We start from the raw sequence: 19460 nt of genomic DNA on the forward strand, positions 1-19460 counted from the left end.
GTAGAGCTCTAGCCTTGAGAAAGTCCAAGGACAGTGCTCAGGCCCTGAGCTCAAGCCCAGGACTGGCAAAAAAAAAAAAAAAAAAAAAAAAAAAGCAAAACAAGAACACAGCTCTATCCTAAGTCCCCAAATAATTATCCAGTAAGCATAAGGACTAAGTCCTGGATCCATGTGCGGCTTTCTTTGGTCTCTGTACCTTCTACTAGTGGTGCCTAGTTCTTCAAACTGGATCTGGGGATGTGACTGACATGCAGACAAAGAAGCGTTCACCAGATGGTAAAGAAAGGCTTTCATAGTTTAATGACTTGTGCAGCTGGAATGGCACAATCCACGTGAACCCCAGGGAGGGCTCTTCGATGGTTCTGAAGCGAGGCTTTATTTGGATCTGAATAGGTAGTAAACATTCAAGCAAAACAGAGAGGTCTGTGCAGAGAGCAGGCAATGTTTCCAAGAAAGGTCTAATAGGAGAGGCGTGGGGATACATGGGAGTTGGAGCACATAAGAGATAGGGGCCAGGGACAGTTTCCCCGAGGATGCTCTGGTTCACCCTGGCCTGAAGAGCTGCTTGGAGCACTATCTGGAGCTTGTCTGAGAAGACATGGAGAAGACTCTGGGAGAGTTGCATCATGCGGTGTTCAGCAGAAGGTGGAGAGGATCACTGGGCCCACAAACACCTGGCCAGCACCTGCAGGCACCAGACAGCAGGGATGGGGGCGTAGGGCACACTATACCCTGTGGTGTAGCTCCAGGACTTCCACACACAGGGGTGGAGAACAGGGCCTAACTACCACTGAGTGAGATCTCACGAAGGTGCAGCTCACCGTGGAAGATGAGCAGGTAGATTGAGGAGAAGTCGATCGGCCTTTGTGCCTGGCTCATCTTCTGCGCATCATCTTGCAGAAGAACTCAGGGGAGCAGATGCTGTCTCAGCATGAGGAGTTCTGCAGACACAGCCCCCTGGGAGAACAAGGTCATGCACCTGTGCTACCATCCTTGTTAGTGTTTGCCACTCGTGTTCCCTCCTCTGCCCACACTGGGAGAGCACTCTAAGGCCATCACTGCTTTCTCTAATCTCTTTCGCTCTCATTCTCTCCCCCTTACTCCCTCTCTGATGGGAATCCAGCCAAGGGCCTTAAACTGCTCTACCACTGAGCACATGACCCTCCCCAAGGTCTGTCTTCTCTCATTCACTGCCCATGCCTCTGTCCATTAGGCAAAGCTGGAACATTTCAAACACAAAGCCCAGGTCTTCTCTCTGCCTCCCTCCCCTGCTCCTGACTCAGTAAACACAGGTTGAGGACTGAGCAGGGGCAGTTAGTTACTTGGTTCATTCAGCCACTGCCTAGCACTGAGCAAGAGGCAGTTATTGGGCCCCTCTGCGGTAACTAGTTCATCCTTTATCCAGTCCCTGACACCTTTGTTAAGCTGCCAATCAATGCCTACCATGAGTTCCTTTATGCAAGCATTCACTCTTTAATTCAGAAAAGACTATGCTGAGTCTACTCAGGATCTGGTCCTGTAAAAAACAAAGGAGACAAGAAACCTCAGTTATCAGGGTTAGGATGCATGAGGAATGGAAGGAGAGAGGGTCATGGAATAGATGAGAGTCTGGCAGAGGGTTCAGGAAAGCAGAAAGCCACTTTTAGGTACTGCATAGGTTGGGAAAGCCATTAGGAGATAAAGACTTATCTGAAATATGGCTTGAAGGAGAAAAGGAGGGCCTTCCATTTCAAATACAGGGTCCTTTTGGGTCAAGCTCAGGTCCCCTTTGAGATGGATGGGAGACTCAGAGCCTCCCGGAAGTATAAAGGACAGAAAAGCCTCATGGACAGGGGCTCGTCCAGGGGCCTTGCACAAATCCAGAAATGGTGGCACATACCTGTGTTACCTGACCCAGGATTCTGAAGGTTGAGGCAGGAGGGTTAAGAGGGTTAAGAGTTCTAGGCCATGACTGTGAGTGTGGCCTAGTGGTAGAGTGCTTGCCTAGCATGCACAAAGCCCTGGGTTCTATTCTTCAGTCCCACACACCGAGAAAAAAAACTGCATATGGTACTGTGGCTCAAGAGGTAGAGCTCTAGCCTTGAGAAAGCTCAAGAACAGTCCTCAGGGCTGCATTCAAGGCCCAGAACAGACACAAAAAAAAACAAACCAGAAGTGGTGCTGAGGCTCAAGTGGTAGAGCTCTAGCCTTGAGAAAGTCCAAGGACAGTGCTCAGGCCCTGAGCTCAAGCCCAGGACTGGCAAAAAAAAAAAAAAAAGAAAAAACAACAACAACAACAACAAAAAAAAACAATCAGGGACAGGGACTTGCACACTCCCTGGATGCCCAAGCTCTCAGCAGACACGATGGGGAATGTCATGGCTTTTCAATCTTTGAATTCAGATGAGGTTGTGACTCCTGGGTAGAACCATTTAATCTCTGCCTGGGCAGAGCATATGATAGGGCCAGCCTGGCAGGGGAGACATGGATGCGGCTTGTGTGGGAAGGAAGGCTTACTTGTCCATGGGCTGCTGTAACAGATGGGCAGATCACCTCCTCACAGGCCACCAAGAGTCAGTGTCAGCATATAGCTGTCAAAACCAAAGGTGAGCATGGGATTGGTGGGGGGAGACCCCTTAGACCTCTAACCCCTTTCAACCTCTACGCCCCCTTAGCTGCCAGTCCCATCTTTACCTGTCCTTTAAAATACACATATCAGATCTGTCTTAGAACTAAAAAAAAGGCTGCCCCACTTTCTTGGAGTAACACAAATTGGTAGGTAAAGTGAACTCTAAATTCATAAAACCCCTTTTAAATATCACAGGAGAAATCTCTACCTAAAAATAAAGCCTAAAAGCCAGGTGCTGATGGCTTACACCTGTAACCTTAGCTACTCAGGAGGCTGCCATCTGAGGATCAGGCTGGAAGCCAGCCGAGGCAAGGGCTTCCTTGAGACACTTATCTCCAATTAAATGCCAAAAAAGGCAGGAAGCAGAGTTAGAGCTCAAGTGATAGAGCACCAGACTTGAGCAAAGAAGCTGAGATACAGCACCTACGTGCTGAGTTCAAGCCCCAGGACTGGTGCGTGCACGCGTGCGCTCACACACATGCGCACACAAAGAAACACGCAGACACACAGAATCTAATAATAGGACAAGTATACCCAGAGCTCTTCAGCTCAAGGCTATCAATCTACTCCAGGGCCTGGGCGTTGTCCCTGAGCTATTCAGCTCAAGGCATCTGCCCTACCCTTGAGCCAAGCCCCACTTCCCATTTTCTAGAGGTTAATTGGAGAGTGCCCAGGCAGGCTTTGAATCTGGATCCTCAGATCTCAGCCTCTGGAGTAGCTAGGATTAAAAGCACCACTACACCCGGCTTAAGAGCTCTACTCTTGAGCCACTGCACGGACTTCCAGCTTTCTATGTATGTGGTACAGAGGAATCAAACCTGAGTCTTCAGGTATGCTAGGCAAGCACTCTACCACTAGGCCAAACTCCCGACCCTAATTATATTATTATTTTTTTTTTGCCAGTCCTGGGGACTGAACTCAGCACCTGAGCTCTGCCCTTGAACATTCGTCAAGGCTAATGCTCTACTACTTGAGCCATAGCACCACTTCTGGCTTTTCTATGTATGTGGTGGTACCGAGGAATTGAACCTGGGTCTTTGTGCATGATAGGCAAACACTCTACCATTCAGGCCAAACTCCCAGCCCCAAAGGACAATTTGTAAAGCCTTCTATAATTTACCATGTCCCTAGCACCAAGACCCTTACATGTACCAACTTCTCCACTCTTCATAGCATCACAAAGAAGTAGGAAGTGGCTACCGGTGTCCTTATTCAGCTTCACTGTGATTAGGAAAATATGGTCAGTGAGGGCAAGTCACCTGTCCAAAGCTGGGGGTGATAAAGAATGTCTGTCTGTCTCCTCTCTTTCATCTACTCTCTATGAGGGAGGGGCTGAGGGTGTAAGGCCGTGGGTGTCATACCTAACACCATTTAAGCAAAAAAGAAACTAGCCAGGCGTGGTGGCTCATGCCTGTAATCCTACTCAGGGGGCTGAGATCTGAGGATTGTGGTTCAAAGCCAGCCCAGGGACTAAAGACCCAGAAACTCTTATCTCCAATTAACCACTAGAAAACCAGAAGTGTTGCTGTGGTTCAAGGGGTAGAGTGGTTGCCTTGAGCTGAATAGCTCAGGGACAGTGCCCAGGCCCAGAATTCAAGCCTCACGATGGACCAAAAAAAAAAAAAAGAGGAGCAGGGAGGAGTATAGCCTAGTGGTAGAGTGCTTATCTAGCATTCCTGGGTTCGATTCCTTAGTACTATATACATAGTACCAAGTACTGCAGCTCGGGCCGGGAGTTTGGCCTAGTGGTAGAGTGCTTGCCTTGCATGCACGAAGACCCTGTTTCAATTCCTCGGTACCACATACATAGAAAAAAGCCAGAAGTGTTGCTGAGGCTCAGGTGGTAGAGCTCTAGCCTTGAGAAAGTCCAAGGACAGTGCTCAAGACCTGAGACTAAGCCCAGAACTGGCAAAGAAAAAAAAAAAAAAAAAAGTACTGCAGCTCAAGTGGCAGGGTGCTAGTCTTGAGCAAAAAGTGTTCAAGGACAATGCCTAGGCCCAAGACTGGCTAAAAAAAAAAAGGAGGGGGGGGGCACTGAGAGAGTTTGGCCTAGTGGAGTGCTTGCCTAGTATATATGAAAACAAACATGGGTTTGATTCCTCAGTACCATATACACAGAAAAAGCCAAAGTGGTACTGTGGCTCAAGTGGTAAAGCTCTAGCCTTGAGAAAGCCCAAGGGCAGTGCTCAGGCTGAGCTCAAGCCTCATGACTGGCAAAAAAAAACAGTAACTCTCTCTTTGGGCCGGGAGTGTGGACTAGTGACAGAGTGCTTGCCTAGCATGCAGAAAGCCCTAGGTTCAATTCCTGGGTACCACATGCACAGGAAAAGAAAAAAAAAAAAAAAGCCAGAAGTGGTGCTGTGGCTCAAGTGGTAGAATGCTAGCCTTGAGAAAGCCCAAGGATAGTGCTCATGCCCTGAGTTTAAGCCCCAGGACTGGCCAAAAGAGAGAGAGGAGAGGGAGGAAGAAAGAAAGCGCATGTGCAAGCACGAGTGGTTAGGGGGGAGGAGGTGTCTGACACCTCTAATTCTAGCTACTCACAAGGTTGAGATCTGATGATCAAGGTTCAAAGCCAGCCCTGGCACAAAAGGACCTTAGCTTTTTTTTTTTTTTTTTGGTGGATCATGGGTCTTGGACTCTACCTGGGCACTGTCCCTGAGCTCTTCAGCTCAAGGTTACTGCCCTACCCTGGAGTCAAGCCCCACTTCCTGTTTTCCAGAGGTTAATTGGAGGTATGAGCCTCAGGTCCTTAAATCTTGATCCTTAGATCTCAGCCTCCTGAATAGCTAGGATTCTAGGGGGAACCACATGAGCCCCAGGTGCCCCAGCAAGGACCTGAGATTCTTATCTCCAATTAACCTCTAGAAAATGGGAAGTGGGGCTTGGCTCAAGGGTAGGGCAATAGCCTTGAGCTGGAGAGCTCAGGGACAACGCCCAGGCCTAGTACAAGAACCACAAAGAGAAAGAGAGAGGGAGACAGGGAGAGGGAGAGGGAAAGGGAGGGAAAGGATGGGAGAGAGGGAGAGACAGAGACACCAGTGTGCTCTCTCACTGACACTGTGGCTTGATTGATTGAATGTATGAAAATAGAATAATAAAACTATTGAAATTTATTTTAAGAAGTGGGGAAGGAACAGGGACTGGTAGTTCACACCTGTAATTCTAGCTACTCAGGAGAGGTCAAGATCTGAGGATCATGGTTTGAAGTCAGCTTTGGCAGAAAAATTCGTGTGACTCTCGTCTCTAACCAGCAAAAAAAGCTAGAAGTGAAGTTGTGGCTCAAGTGGTTGAGAGTCAACTTTGAGCAAAAAAACGCAGGGATAGTGCTCAGACCCACGGGCCACGTCACAAAAAAAGAAGAAAGAAAGGTGAGGAAGGAGCGCCAGGAATGGGGCAAAAGTGGCAGGGAGCTGGCCTCACTAATAAGCCTAAGACCTGGAGTTTAAACCCTAATATTTCCAAAAGATGGGCTATGGAAGAGAAAAGGAAGATTAATTGAGAGGCTGATTGAGATATAATATATCTCTTCCTTGCAAAATTATCCTAATTAAAAAAAAAAAACTACATCTAAAGGCAGGTACAGTGGCTCACGCCTGTAATCCTAGCTACTCAGGAGGCTGAGATCTGAGATCTGCAATTAACTCCTAGAAAATGGGAAGTGAGGGTTGGCTCAAGGGTAGAGCCCTAGCCTGAAGCTGAAGAGCTCAGGGACAGTGCCCAGGCTCAGAGTTCAAGCCCCATGACACACACACCCCCCCCCCCCCCCGCCGCCCCACACAAAAAAACTATACATGTAATAGACTTAACAGACATCAATAATCAATAGACTACTCCACCCAACAGCCATAGAACACCCTTATCAGTCCATGGAAATTTCTTCAAAACACATCATATTTCAGGATATAAAGCAACTTTTAAATAAGAACCTTAATACAAGAGAACTGAGAACTGTAATACGCCAGGCACTGGTAGTTCATACCTGTAATCCTAGCTACTTAGGAGGCTGAGATCTGAGAATCACTTTTCAAAGTGCCAGCCTGTGCAGGAAGGGCCATGAGACCACCAGAAGACTGGAAGCGAAGCTATGGCTCAAAATGGTAGAGTGCTACCCTTGAGCAAAAGAGCTCAGGGAGAGTGCCCAGGACAGACTGAGATATGGTTCCAAACCAGCCCAGGGCAGAAAGTCTATGAGACTTTTATTTCCAATGAACCACCAAAAATCTAAAAGTAGAGCTGTGGCTCAAGTGGCTGAACACAAGCCTCGAACAAAAAAAAGCTAAGGACAACGCCCAGACTGAGTTCAAGATTCAGTACTAGCAAATAATAGAGCTCAAGTCCCACAATCCATGGCTCACACCAGGAATCGTACCTACTCAGGAGGCTGAGATCTGAGGATCGAGGTTCAAAGCCAGCCGGCACTAAAGACAGTGAGACTCATCTCCAATTAACCACTAGAAAACGGGAAGTGGGGCTGTGGCTCCAGGAGTAGGGTGGTAATCTTGAGGTGAAGTGCTAAGGGGCAGTACCCAGGCCCTAGGGTAGAGCCCAGGCCCTGGGGTAGGGTGGTAGCCTTGAGCTGAAGAGCTCAGAGACAGCGTCCAGGCCTAGAGTTCAAGCCCCATAACCCACAAAAAAATAAATAAGTAAATATGGAAGTACACACTTCCAAATACTGCATTTGGGGCTAGAATGTAGTTCAGGTAGAGCACATGGCTAACATGCCAAGGCTCTGGAATCCAGCACTGTAAACATTTTTTTTTAATGAGAATGTTATAGTATGAACTACATTTCAATTAAAAAAAAAAAAAGTGAAAGCAGCTCCTCTTCGATCCCTGGTAGGGCAGTGGATCCTTGTGCATATATAATCTTCAATCCTGCATTTCTATCTTTTCACTTTGATACTTGCTTTTATCAGAATGTTAGCGAAGGGGAAACTGAGGCAGGGTCAGCTCACCCCCCGACTGCACCCACTCACCTCTCCCTCACAGGAGCAGCTGATCTTCAGGTAGTAAGGGACGCCCAGGTAGTTCTGTAAGAGAGGGGAGCCAGACGTCCAGACCCAAGCCGTGCAGTGGTGCACCCCCTCCCCTAGCCCGTTTCTCCTGCCCCACCCCCTCACCTCGTGCAGGTCAATGGGCGAAGGTCGGGTCACAGAACGCAGCATCTCCAGCAGCGACCACAGGACTTGCCTGTCTCCGTCTCTCCTCTGGGCCCTACAGGGCTGGGCAGCGCACAATGCAGCCTGGATTACGCCAGGTTCGATGGCGGCACGGGAGGCGGCTCTCCAGGGCTGTCCAGACAGCTCGGGATGATTCCACAGGCTCCAGCGCGCCCCGCTACTGTCGGGGCCTCAGGTCTTGCCCTTCGCCCCAACCTTCCTCTTACCCTTGGCCAAGCTCCTGCTCATGCACTCGCCTCCATTCTTACTCCGGCCCCCGGCCCGGCTCTTGCGCCCCTTGGCGGCCACGGCCACGACCACGGCCTGCACCCGGCTCTTGCTCCTGGGCCCGCCCCTACTGACGCTGCGGCGCCGCTTGTCGTCGGGCTCCTTTCGCCCGCCCTTGGTCTTGGCTCCTCCCTCTTTCGGTTTCGGGTCACTGCACTTTGGCCGGTCTCGGTTTCGTCCTTTGAGCAGCCCCTTCTTGCTATCCGTCGTCCTATTCCCACCCGCGACCCCATCCTTGTTCTTGGCTCTGCTCTCGCTTCTTTCCCTACCTTCCCGCTTTCCTTCACAGCTCCCCTTTCTCCAGTCTGCGGCCTTGCTCAACGACCGGTGGTGGCTCTTCGGCCTGCTCTGACCCCTCTCGGCGCCCTCTTCCCGGGCCTTCTCCGTGCCACGCCCACTCCTGAGTTTCTGGCACGGGGAGTGCGCTCTCCGCTTCCTCTCCGCGTTCCGTCCCAGCCACTCCTCGAGCCCCACCTCCCAGCTTTTCCCGGGATCCCTAACCGGTAGGTCCACCAGCAAGGCCTCCTCGCCCCGCACCTTCTCTACAAGTAACACCTCCTCCCCTCGGGAGGGGTCCCTGCTCAGTTTCCGTGGGCTCCCCGACTTCTCCCGGCCCAGGACTCGGCCCTCGCCCCGTCCCTTCTCTACAAGTAACAGCTCCTCCCCTCGGGAGGGGTCCCTGCTCAGCTTCCGTGGGCTCCCCGACTTCTCCCGGCCCAGGACTCGGTCCTCTACAAGTAACAGCTCCTCCCTTCGGGAGGGGTCCCTGCTCAGCTTCCGTGTGCTCCCCGACTTCTCCCGGCCCAGGACTCGGTCCTCTACAAGTAACAGCTCCTCCCCTCGGGAGGGGTCCCTGCTCAGCTTCCGTGTGCTCCCCGACTTCTCCCGGCCCAGGACTCGGTCCTCTACAAGTAACAGCTCCTCCCCTCGGGAGGGGTCCCTGCTCAGCTTCCGTGTGCTCCCCGACTTCTCCCGGCCCAGGACTTGGTCCTCTACAAGTAACAGCTCCTCCCCTCGGGAGGGGTCCCTGCTCAGCTTCCGTGTGCTCCCCGACTTCTCCCGGCCCAGGACTCGGTCCTCTACAAGTAACAGCTCCTCCCCTCGGGAGGGGTCCCTGCTCAGCTTCCGTGTGCTCCCCGACTTCTCCCGGCCCAGGACTTGGTCCTCTACAAGTAACAGCTCCTCCCCTCGGGAGGGGTCCCTGCTCAGCTTCCACGGGCTCCCCGACTTCTCCCGGCCCAGGACTTGGTCCTCGCCCCGCCCATTCTCCTTCTGGGCCCATTCTTCTGGCAGGACTGTGTCCTCGGCTCGGGATCCCTCCCGGTCTCTGTTCTTTTCGTCCACCCACAGGAATCTGTTTTCTCCACCGAACCTCTCCTCGCCCCAGGGTCCCTCGCTACCTCGAGACGGCTCTTCCACCAGCGATCTGCTCTGGTGTCGCTGTTTCTTTTCGCCCCAGAGCCTCTCCCCGGTTCGGGACCTCCTCCCACTTCGCGACCTCTCTTCCACCCAGGATCCCTCCCTGCTTCTGTATTTCTCTTCGCCCCGGGATCCCTCCCGGCTTCGGTATTTCTCTTCGCCCAGGGATCCCTCCCGGCTTCGATATTTCTCTTCGCCCAGGGATCCCTCCCGGCTTCGGCACTTCTCTTCACCCCGGGATCCCTCCCCGCTGCGGTATTTCTCTTCGCCCAAAAATCCCTCCCGGCTTCGGTATTGCACTTCACCCTGGGATCCCTCCAGGCTCCGGTATCGTTCTCCACCCCGGGATCCCTCCCGACTTCGGTATCGCACTTCACCCCGGGATCCCTCCAGGCTTGGGTAACGCACCTCAGCCCCGGATCCCTCCAGGCTTGGGTAACGCACCTCACCCCGGGATCCCTCCTGGCTTCTGTAACGCACTTCACCCCGGGATCCCTCAAGGCTTCGGTATCGCTCTCCACCCAGGGATCGCTCAAGGCTTCGGAATTGCATTTCACCCAGGGATTCCTCCGGGGTTCGGTATTGCACTTCACCCCGGGATCCCTCCCGGCTTCGGTATCGCTCTTCGAGTAGGGGGATCGCCCCCAGGCCTCGGTATTTCTCTTCGCCCCAGGATTTCTCCTCTCCTCGGAGGAGTCTGTCTACACTCTGGGATCCCTCCTCTCTCCGGTAGATGTCTTTAGTCCACCCCTCCCGGGACCGGCGCAGCTCTTCGCCCAAACTGAATCCCTCCCGGGACCGACACGGATCTTCACCCACAAAGCATGTCTCCCGGAGCCGACACCGCTCCCCAACGCTGCAGAAACCCTCCCGGAGGCCGTAGGCCTCGTCGTCCCAGCAGAGCGGCATTTCCCCTCCGAATACCTCGGGGTCCTGGAATTTGTCCTCGGTTTTGAACAGCTCCTCCCCGGGGACGTTCGCCTCGCCGGCGGCCCTCTCCTCATCCCGCGCCTTGTTCCACGCCCAGCCCGTCTTCACGATCCTCACATTCCCCACCAGCCGCGTCACCTTCTCCCCCCACCTGTTGTCACGCCCCCTCTCCACGCCGTGAACTCGGGTCCGCTCGACGCCCCAGCGCGGGAGGCCGCCGCCGCTCATCCTCCAGCCCGGCCCCGGCCACGCCCCCGCCGCCCGCCACGCCCTCTCGCAGCCCTCCAAGGCCTCCCCTCGCCCCTCCACTCACGGGTCCCACAAAATCTACAGCCCTTCCCCGGTCTTTTTCCCTCCCCGCCCCTTCCCAACCCCTCCCCACCCCCCCGCATCCCCCCTGGGATGGCACTGCCCGCTCTTCCCCGCCCCGTAGTACCAGTCACTTGGTTTGAACCGGCCAACCGTTGCTTGGCAGCGCTTGTCCCGTCCCTCCTGCCCGTTCTCAAAATGGCCGCCCATAAACTTCCGCAACCCGCTTCCGTCTTCCGGAGGCGGGCCTGCGTAGCGCGTCTGTCTCCATGGTAACGCGCCGGTCTCCTTGGTGACGTGTACTTTCTCCTCCCCCCGCCCCCACACGCACGCCAGGAGACGCTGAAAGGCCTGGGGGCGGAGCTCGAGCGCCCAGGCACCGGAGTGCGGGAGACCCGCGCCTGTCCGCCGAGCTGCTCAGGAGGACCAGAAGGTGTCCAAGAACAGTGCCCAGGCCTTGAGCCAGGCCCCAGGGCTGGCAAAATAATAATAATAATAATAATAATGGCCATTAAGTTCCTCTTGGCCGGAAGTGTGGCCTAGTATTAGAGTGCTTGCCTAGCATGCACAAAGCCCTGGGTTTGATTCTTCTCAATACCACATACACAGATGAAGCTGGATGTGGTGCTGTGTGGCTCAGGTGGTAAGAGTGCTAACGTGGAGGCTGCTCCAGGACAGTGTCCAGGCCCTGAGTTCAAGCTACAGGATGGAGGAGGACGATGAGGAGGAGGGAGAGGGAGGAGGGAAGAGAAGGTTCCTCAGCCATTGTTGGTTCACACCTGTAATCCTAGCTACTTAGAAGGCTATCAAGATTCAAAGCCAGCCGGTTCAGAAAAGTCCATGAGCTTTGAACCACTGTTCTCAGATCTTAGCCTCCTGAGTAGCTACAGGCACCACCCACCAATGCCTGGTACATTGGCTTAGACCTTTAGTCCTGGCTACTTGAGAGATCAAAGCATAAAAGATGAGGAAGTGGTGCAATGGCTCAAGTGGTAGAATGCTTGCCTTGAGCTGAAGAATCAGGGATAGCGCCCAGCCCCAAAGTTCACGCCCCAAGATTGACAAAAAATAAAAAAAAGATGAAAAGCAGTTGGAATGTAAAATTTAAAATTTAACAAAACGCAATCTCAACCAATGGGTGAGCATAGTACAAGCCTAGAATCCCAACTGTGGTGAAAGCACATTGGCTGGGTGCAGTGATGTGTACCTGATAGCCTCAGTGACACACAGAAGCACAAGTAGGAAGAGCTAATTCCAAGTCAAGCTGGGCATACATCAAGATCCTACCTTGAAAATAACTAGGGGGAAAGCGGGTTGGAAGAAGGCATAGCTCAGTTGGTAGAGCACCAACAACAAAGAGACAAGGAATGAGAAGAAAACTTAGGCAACATTTTATTGAGGTCCAGATAGGTTAAGTGCTCAAGTCCCTGAGGTAGTGAGGTCATCTCATTCCACAAACCAGCCAACTGAGGCAGTGAAATCCCCTGCACAAAGCCATTACATGGCTTGGGAGTGACAGAGTTCACACATACTCAGGGGTTTGTCTCCAGAGTCTGAAATTGTCACCACATCTCCATTTGTGTAGGATAAAAATGACACCTGTGGGCCCGGAGGGAGACTGAAGAAATTAACTTGCAAATGCTGAGTGTAGGAGAAAGATTTCCTTTCCACTGTTTACTCCTTTATACCTTTAGTTCTTTTTTTTTTTTTTTTTCCTGGTCATGGGAATTGAACTCTGGGCCTGGGCACTGTCTCTGAGCTCTTCAGCTCTAGGCTACTGCCCTACCCCTGGAGCCACAGCTCCGCTTCCCCTTTCTTAGTGATTAATTGGAGATAAGAGTCTCACGGACTTTTTAGTGGCTGAGCTGGCTTTGAACTGCAATCCCCAGATCTCAGCCTCCTGAGTAGCTAGGATACAGGCATGAGCCACCCGGCTTTTTTTTTTTTTTTTTTTTTTTTTTTTTTTGGTCAGTTGTGGGACTTGAATTCAGGGCCTGGGAACTGTCCCTGAGCTGTGAGCTGTTTTGCTCAAGTCTAGTGCTCTACCACTTTGAGCCACAGCTTCACTCCTGGTTTTCTGATGGTTCATTGAAGATGAGAGTCTTATGGACTTAGCTGCTCTGGCTGGCTTTGAACCATGATCTGCAGATCTCAGCCTCCTGAATAGCTAGCTAGGATTGTGAGCATGAGCCACCAGCATCTGGCTCTTCTTTTTCTCTTTCAGTTCTGTTTGTGCAGGAAATGGAGCTTGAGCTCAGGACCTTGAACTCTTTTTTTTTTTTTTTTTTTTTGCCAGTCCTGGGCTTGAGCTCAGGGCCTGAGCACTGTCCTTGGACTTTCTCAAGGCTAGAGCTCTACCACTTGAGCCTCAGCACCACTTCCGGCTTTTTCTATATATGTGGTACCAAGGAATCGAACCCCGGTCTTTGTGCATGCTAGGCAAGCACTTTAACCACTAGGCCAAACACCCGGCCCAGGACCTTGAACTCTTACGTGGCTTTTTCACCCAAGGCTAATGCTCTATCATTTGAGTTATACCTCCACTTCCAGCTTTTTGCTGGTTAAGAGTCTCATGAACTTCCTCCCGGCCTGGCTTCAGATCTCAGTCTCCTGGGTAGCTAGGATTAAAGGCATCGTTGCTACGCTCACCATTTTCTTTCCAGTGGTTGAGGAAAGACCCCAGGGCCTTGTGCATGCTAGGCAAGTACTCTACCCTGAGCTCTAACCCCAGCCAGGATGGTCACCATATCACAGCAACAGAGGTAGAGTAGTGGCCCTCAGGTCCAAGAATTGAGCCCAAGCAGCTGAGTTCACAGTCCAGGGCAATGACCAAGTGTCCAGTAAACAGGGCCAGCTGTTACAATGGAGCCTTTGGGCTCTGGGCTAGGGTCCTATGTTTGGACTTAGAAGATGCTCTCACCCAACTATGACCATCTCAGGGCTCTTTGCCTGAGCCCTGCTCCCTGGAGATACCTGAGAATAATAACACAGGGACACTGTCTCCTCTTGTCTATTCATCAGGTCTTAGCTCAATTGGCTCTTCCTCCAGGAAGCCCTCCATGATCTTTTCTGCTTCCTATGCCTTATACCTCCCCCACATTATCCCTGAACAATCTGCTTGTGCACTTTTTTTTTTCCTTTTTGCCTTGCCCAGGGACATCCCACCCTTTAGAGAGTTAATGTTGCTTGTGAATAGATCTTTCTGCATCCGGGCTGTGAATCCTAGGCCTGCCAAGCCCAGGGTCACCTCCCTCAGCACTGTGTCCCTAGCACAAGGCCAGCATAAAGGAAGGCTTTTTGGATCAATGAGTACCTTCTTTGTATATGACAGCTGAAGACATCTAAGCTTACAGAGGACCGGTCACCTGTCCACTATAAAGCCACTGGCCTAGTGCCTAAAATGGAGTTCTGGCTGACAGTCTAACAGAAGCAGATGGGATAAATAAGTAAGAGGGTCAGTCAAAATGGGACAGCAAGAGAGGAAGACAGAGGCACCTGAGTGGGGTGGGAAGAAGAAAATGAACTAGGAGATCACGACAGGTGCTGGTAGCTCTTGCCTATAAGCCTAATTACTCAAGAGGCTGAGATCTGAGGGTCACAGTTTCAAGTGAGCCTGGGCAGGAAAGCCTGTGAGCCTCTCACCTCCAGTCAGACACCAAGAAAGCCAGAAGTGGAGCTGTGGCTCAAGTGGTAGAGTGCTAGCCTTGAGCATCTAAACCGTGAGTTCAAGTCCCTGGATGGGCACAAAACAAACACACAGAAAGGAAGTGTTTGGTGCCCAGAAGAACCTAGGATGTGGAAACAGAATCAATGGCAATGCCTGGCCCACACCCAGTGCCGGGTCAGTGCTAGCCTCCACCACATGGGCCCCATCGCCCAGGCCTAGTCCTTCCTGCTGGGCGAGGCAGCTTCTCCCCAGCTACCTGGCAATGGACTCATAGTTGGCGTGCGCGTCGGTGGACAGGTGTTGGTGTAGCTCAGGCTGGCGCTCCAGAATGTCCGTGTGATCCTCCTCTTCTTCTTCCCAGAGCCTGGCAGGGCATGGATTGGGTAGCAAGATGAGCTGGGTGAGGCCGTGGAGGTCAGACACATGGCGGAAAGTCTGCAACACCAGCACCATGGCCACCAGGCCCAGGAAGAGATATGCTGCAGACATGGCAGGGGGGGAGAAATCCATGAGGGGTCAGCTCTCCAGGACAGGGGCCTCTTCCTGATCTGACCCGAGCCTCAAGTGCTGCCCCCCAACTCACCTGTGACCAGCATTTTGTAGAGGGCCCGGTATGGCTGGCCAGGAGCTTCCCCCGGTACATAATCCCCCAGGCCGATGGTGGACAGAGAGATGAAACAGAAGTAGAAAGCATCCAGAAAGCTCCATGCCTCCTCCACGTGGGCAAAGATGGCAGCTGGCACCAGGAAACAAATCACCATGATGATCCCTAACAGGGCTCCAAGGTGCCAGCGGGCTGCCTGCCGAGGATCCCAGCCCCACCGCAGGCTCAGCCAAGACAAGGGGCGGTGGGTAAACAGCTGTGCCAGGCGCTGGGCCGAGGCAGTCAGCAGGAGCATGGTGATGGGCACGCCAAGCAGGGCGAAGACGATGGAGAAGGCCTTGCCGGCGTCGGTCAGTGGAGTCGTATAGCCGTAGCCTGTGGGTGAGAGCGAGTCCACTGGCCCACTGGGGACACCACGGAGGCCAGAATCCTCCCCTCCACCCAGAGACTTTTGATTGTCAACGAACCAGGAAACAAAAGCAAAGCTAAAAGTGAGTACACTGGTGGCTCACGCCTGTCATCCTAGCTACTCAGGAGGCTGAGATCTAAAGATCATGGTTCAAAGCCAGCTCAGGCAGGAAAGTCTATGTGTTGGCTGTGGTGAAGTCATCCTGTGGTGGCCGTCTTTCTGGCTGCTCAGGTTCCACCTGGCTGCCTGCATCTCGGTGACCCTGACCTGGCCTGACCATGACCTCAACCCCCTTCACAATCCATTTCCTGCTCCCTGTCCCCCCACCTTACCACCAATTTCCTGTGTACAACAGGAAGACTTCCACTTTCCCATCCCTCCCCTTCTCTCCATTCCCTATAATCACTCCCTTAGCTTAGCAGCAGTGACTGTTCTCCATCCAGATGGAAGCAGCCTGTCAGCCTCTCTGACATTAAACCTTTCTTTCTCTGGATGGGTGGTGTGCTTTATTCAGGCAGGACTTCTAACATCACCAGGGCGGGGAGTTTCGCCTAGTAGTAGAGTGCTTACCTAGCATGCACAAAGCCCTGGGTTCAATTCTTCACTCTCATATATTCAGAAAAAAACAGAAATGATGCTGTGGCTCAAGTGGTACAGCACTAGCCTTGAGCAAAAGAAGCTCAGAGACAAAGCTCAAATCCTGAGTTCAAGCCCCAGGACTGGACCAGGGGAGGAAAGGAGGGGTAGAACATGGCTAAGGGTGGGGTGGGGGAATCTGATGTGGCCAGGGAGGAATTTTCCAGGTTTGCTATGGGAAGAAGGTAGGGACTTCCCAGAGTCTGGTCTTTTGGGTTTTTCAAATTATTTATTGTGGTATTGAGGTCTGAAGTCAGGCCTCACACTTGCTAGGCAAGCGCACTCCCAATTGAGCTACATGCCCAACTTTTTGGTTTGCTTCTCACTTTAGTTGTTTTTCAGGTAGGGTCTGTGTGTCTGGGCAGACCTTGGACCACAGTGGTCCTACCTTTGAACCCAGATAGCTGGAATGACACGCTCACACAACCACAACCCGGTTTGTTGATTGCAGTTGCTTCCATAACTTTTTTCATATGTGGGTGTGCTGGACTTGAACTCAGGACCTTATGTTTCTTGCATGTTTTTTTTTTCTTGCTCAAGTTTGGTGCTCTTCCACTTGAGTCACAGCTCTACTTCTGGCTTTTTGTTGATTAACTGGAGATAAGTGCCTCATGGACTTTTACTGCCTGAGCTGGCTTCCAACAGAGATCCTCCAATCTCAGCTCCCTGAGGCTCACTGACATTTTTTGTCAGGCTGGCTTTGAACCACAATCCTCCCCGTGTCTGCCTCTAGAGTAGAAGAGCTAGGCATAAGATGCCACATCACTATGTTCACATCAAGGGACAATGATTTGATTTAAAACAGATACTGGAATTCCAGGCCTAAAGAAAGGAAGAAGAGGCACCAACAGGGGTTTTCCTGGATTAAAAATGGATCAGAAGTGGCTCTTCAAGCACAAGACCCTTTGACCTCAAGATGCCCAATAGGAGATGACGGGGTAGACAAGCTTAGGGAGGCCCCGCTCGTTGCTGCATGCCAAGAATGAAGGGTGAAGCTGGCTGCTGGTGGCTCACCCCTGTAATCCTAGCTACTCAGGAGGCTGAGGTCTGGGGATCTCAGGAAAATCTGTAAGACCTTTTTATCTCCGATTAACCAGCAAAAAGCCAGAAGTGGATCTGCGGCTCAAATGGTAACCAATCTAGAGCAAAAAACCTCCGGGATAGCACTGGGCCCCTGAGTTCAAGCCCCAGGACTGCCTACCACCACCACACCACCATCACCACCCGGGACGTGTCTCCAGTGGGTGCTAGGGACAGATCTGGGTGAGAAGTGGCTAAAGTGCCTTCCAGGGAGAGCCTCTTAGTTCCCACACACGCTAGACGGTACTGGATGAGAAAGGAAGTGCTAGCTGTGGATCTGGAGGAGTTTGGATGGGTTCCAGGTCCCTAGGAATTGGACTTGCATGAGAAACCTGAAGTGAGCAAGGTATCTGAGGTCAGGGACAGCCAGTGCAGAGCCAGGGCCTGACCTGCATAGAAGGCACTAGAGTCCCCAGTAGTCCAGGAGTTCTGGGAATCTTACTGGGGAGTTTCAGGGTCTAGAAGGGGAGGAAGTATCATTCATGAGTTTATTTATTTATTTTTATTTTTTTGGCCAGTCCTGGGCTTGAGCTCAGGGCCTGGGCACTGTGCTTGGATTTTTCTCAAGTCTAGAGCTCTACCACTTGAGCCTCAGCACCACTTCCGGCTTTTTTGTATATATGTGGTTCCAAGGAATCAAACCCAGGCCTTTGAGCATGCTAGGCAAGCACTCTACCACTAGGCCAAACTCTCCGCCCTCATGCATGCATTTAAAGAGACTCTTACAGTGCCAGGTCTAGGAAGGAGATGGTAGCACACATCTGTAATCCCACCACTGGGACAGCAGAGGCAGGAGGATTTGGAGATGGAGGACAGGGTAAAGTACACATTGAGTTCCAGGCCGCACTCTGATAAATAGCCCTTGTGGGGAGTCTTCAGTTTGGAGGCCCCCTGGGGACAGAGGGCTGGGAGTCCTGACTGAGGGGCCAGCACAGTCATTGGTCCCTCTGGATGGTGAGGGGCCTGTCTGGCAGGGTTGCTCACACACACAGTCATTTAGGCCACTAGATTGGGAAGCCCAGATCCAGGGAACCACCATCCTTGCTGGGAGGAATGTGGAGGTGGGGGTGACCCATGCTGGTGTCAGACCACAGGAAAGGAGGGTGGGGTGGGTGTTCTGGGTCTGGGGCCTTCTCAGGAGGGTGCCAGATATGCAGAGAAGTGGAGAAACGTCTTTGGTGGTGGATGGCACCCTTGGGGGGAAGGGGCGGGTCCTGCTGGGGCACCTTGGTAAAGAGACTGGACTGGAATGGAGGGGGTCCCAGAAAATGGAGAAAATGGAGTGGATGTACCAAGAGACAGGGATAAGGGTCTTGGTGTGGCTGAGGCCCCCTTGAGAAAGCAGGAAGAATGGCAGGTGGAAAGTTCCCAGTCTTTGTTTGGTGTTGGTCCTGTGGCTTTGGGGCCTGGGCACTGACCCTGAGCTTTCTCACTCAAGGCTTAATTAGCACTCTTCCACTGGAGCCACAGCTCCACGTCCAGCTATTTGCCGGGTAACTGGGGATCAGAGTGTCACAGACATTTTCTGCCCAGCTTGGCTTCGAACTGTGTGATCCTCAGATCTCAGCCTCCTGAGTAGCTAAGATGACAGGCCTGAGCCACCAGAGCTCTGGGTCCCAGCCCCAGAGGGGACTGACGGGGGCCCCTGGGTCGGGAGGTGCTGGAACCAGGAGAAGACCCAGTCCTCGAGGACTGCACAGGGCTTGGAATGGGGGGAGGAGGGCGGGCGGGGAGTCGGGCCCTCTCTTTTGGGGGGGAGGGTAGGTTAAGGGGATCTCTGTCCCGGATCGGGAAGTCGGGGCGGGGGGGGGGTCCCTAAAAATCACATACCCACGGTGGTGACCAGCGTGCTGGTGAAGAAGAGCGCAGAGGCGAAGTCCCAGGCGGGGTCCGAGGTGTTCTGGGGGTGCGAGGCGTTGGCGAGCACGGCGCGCCCCAGGCGTCCGGCCGCCAGCACCCGCTCCACGAAGGCATCCAGGGCGGGCGCGGGCAGGCAGGGGCTGCGACCCAGCAGCTGCTCCCGCAGGGCGCCCAGCTCGGCTCGCAGCCGGGCTTCGTGCGGCCGCTCCAGCCGAGCCACCAGCAGCGCGCCCAGCACCAGGTAGCCGGCATAGACCACCAGGGCGCCCGCCAGGACGGCGCCCCGACGCATGGCCACCCCTTCCCCGGCCGGCACCCCGCTGACGTGGCCCCCCGCCGGCCCCGGGGCCAGTTCCGGGAGAGAACTCAAGACGCTGCCCCAAGAGGAAGAAGGAAAAGAGGGAGGAGCACGGGGGAGGGGGCTGGCTGGAGCAACGCCTGCGCTGGGAAACTGAGGCACGCCCAAAGACACACTCACACACCCTCACGCTA

The 19460-nt window shown here is 53.0% G+C and overlaps 2 protein-coding genes across 2 annotated transcripts; both read right to left on the reverse strand.

Annotated features, from left to right (window-relative positions):
* Positions 1–276: 276 nt before the first annotated feature.
* LOC150043896 (uncharacterized) lies at positions 277–10668 on the reverse strand. The gene is made up of 6 exons (XM_090322898.1): positions 7728–10668; positions 7584–7637; positions 2497–2570; positions 1444–1516; positions 822–957; positions 277–685 (listed from the first exon to the last, which is right to left on the reverse strand). The coding sequence occupies exon 1, from the start codon at positions 10629–10631 to the stop codon at positions 7959–7961; it is 2673 nt and encodes an 890-aa protein (XP_090179024.1). The 5' UTR covers positions 10632–10668; the 3' UTR covers positions 277–685; positions 822–957; positions 1444–1516; positions 2497–2570; positions 7584–7637; positions 7728–7958.
* A 3543-nt stretch (positions 10669–14211) lies between these two features.
* Positions 14212–19273, reverse strand: Kcnk6 (potassium two pore domain channel subfamily K member 6). Its single transcript, XM_090322118.1, has 3 exons — positions 18939–19273; positions 14963–15358; positions 14212–14858 (listed from the first exon to the last, which is right to left on the reverse strand). The coding sequence occupies exons 1-3, from the start codon at positions 19258–19260 to the stop codon at positions 14632–14634; spliced, it is 945 nt and encodes a 314-aa protein (XP_090178244.1). The 5' UTR covers positions 19261–19273; the 3' UTR covers positions 14212–14631.
* Positions 19274–19460: the final 187 nt, after the last annotated feature.

Source organism: Megascapheus bottae, chromosome 31 (genome assembly GCF_031878675.1).
Source record: "Megascapheus bottae isolate mThoBot1 chromosome 31, mThoBot2.hap1, whole genome shotgun sequence".
In the NCBI taxonomy this organism is placed as follows: domain Eukaryota; kingdom Metazoa; phylum Chordata; class Mammalia; order Rodentia; family Geomyidae; genus Megascapheus; species Megascapheus bottae.

What these genes read in the sequence shown, in the direction of transcription:
- LOC150043896 (XM_090322898.1), bottom strand. Translation starts at nt 10,631, where the DNA reads ATGAGCGGCGGCGGCCTCCCGCGCTGGGGCGTCGAGCGGACCCGAGTT.
- Kcnk6 (XM_090322118.1), bottom strand. Translation starts at nt 19,260, where the DNA reads ATGCGTCGGGGCGCCGTCCTGGCGGGCGCCCTGGTGGTCTATGCCGGC. An exon ending in CACGCTGGTCACCACCGTGG is followed by an intron (nt 15,359 to 18,938) that starts GTATGTGATTTT and finishes TCTCACCCACAG; the next exon opens with GCTACGGCTATACGACTCCA. An exon ending in CTACAAAATGCTGGTCACAG is followed by an intron (nt 14,859 to 14,962) that starts GTGAGTTGGGGG and finishes CCATGTCTGCAG; the next exon opens with CATATCTCTTCCTGGGCCTG.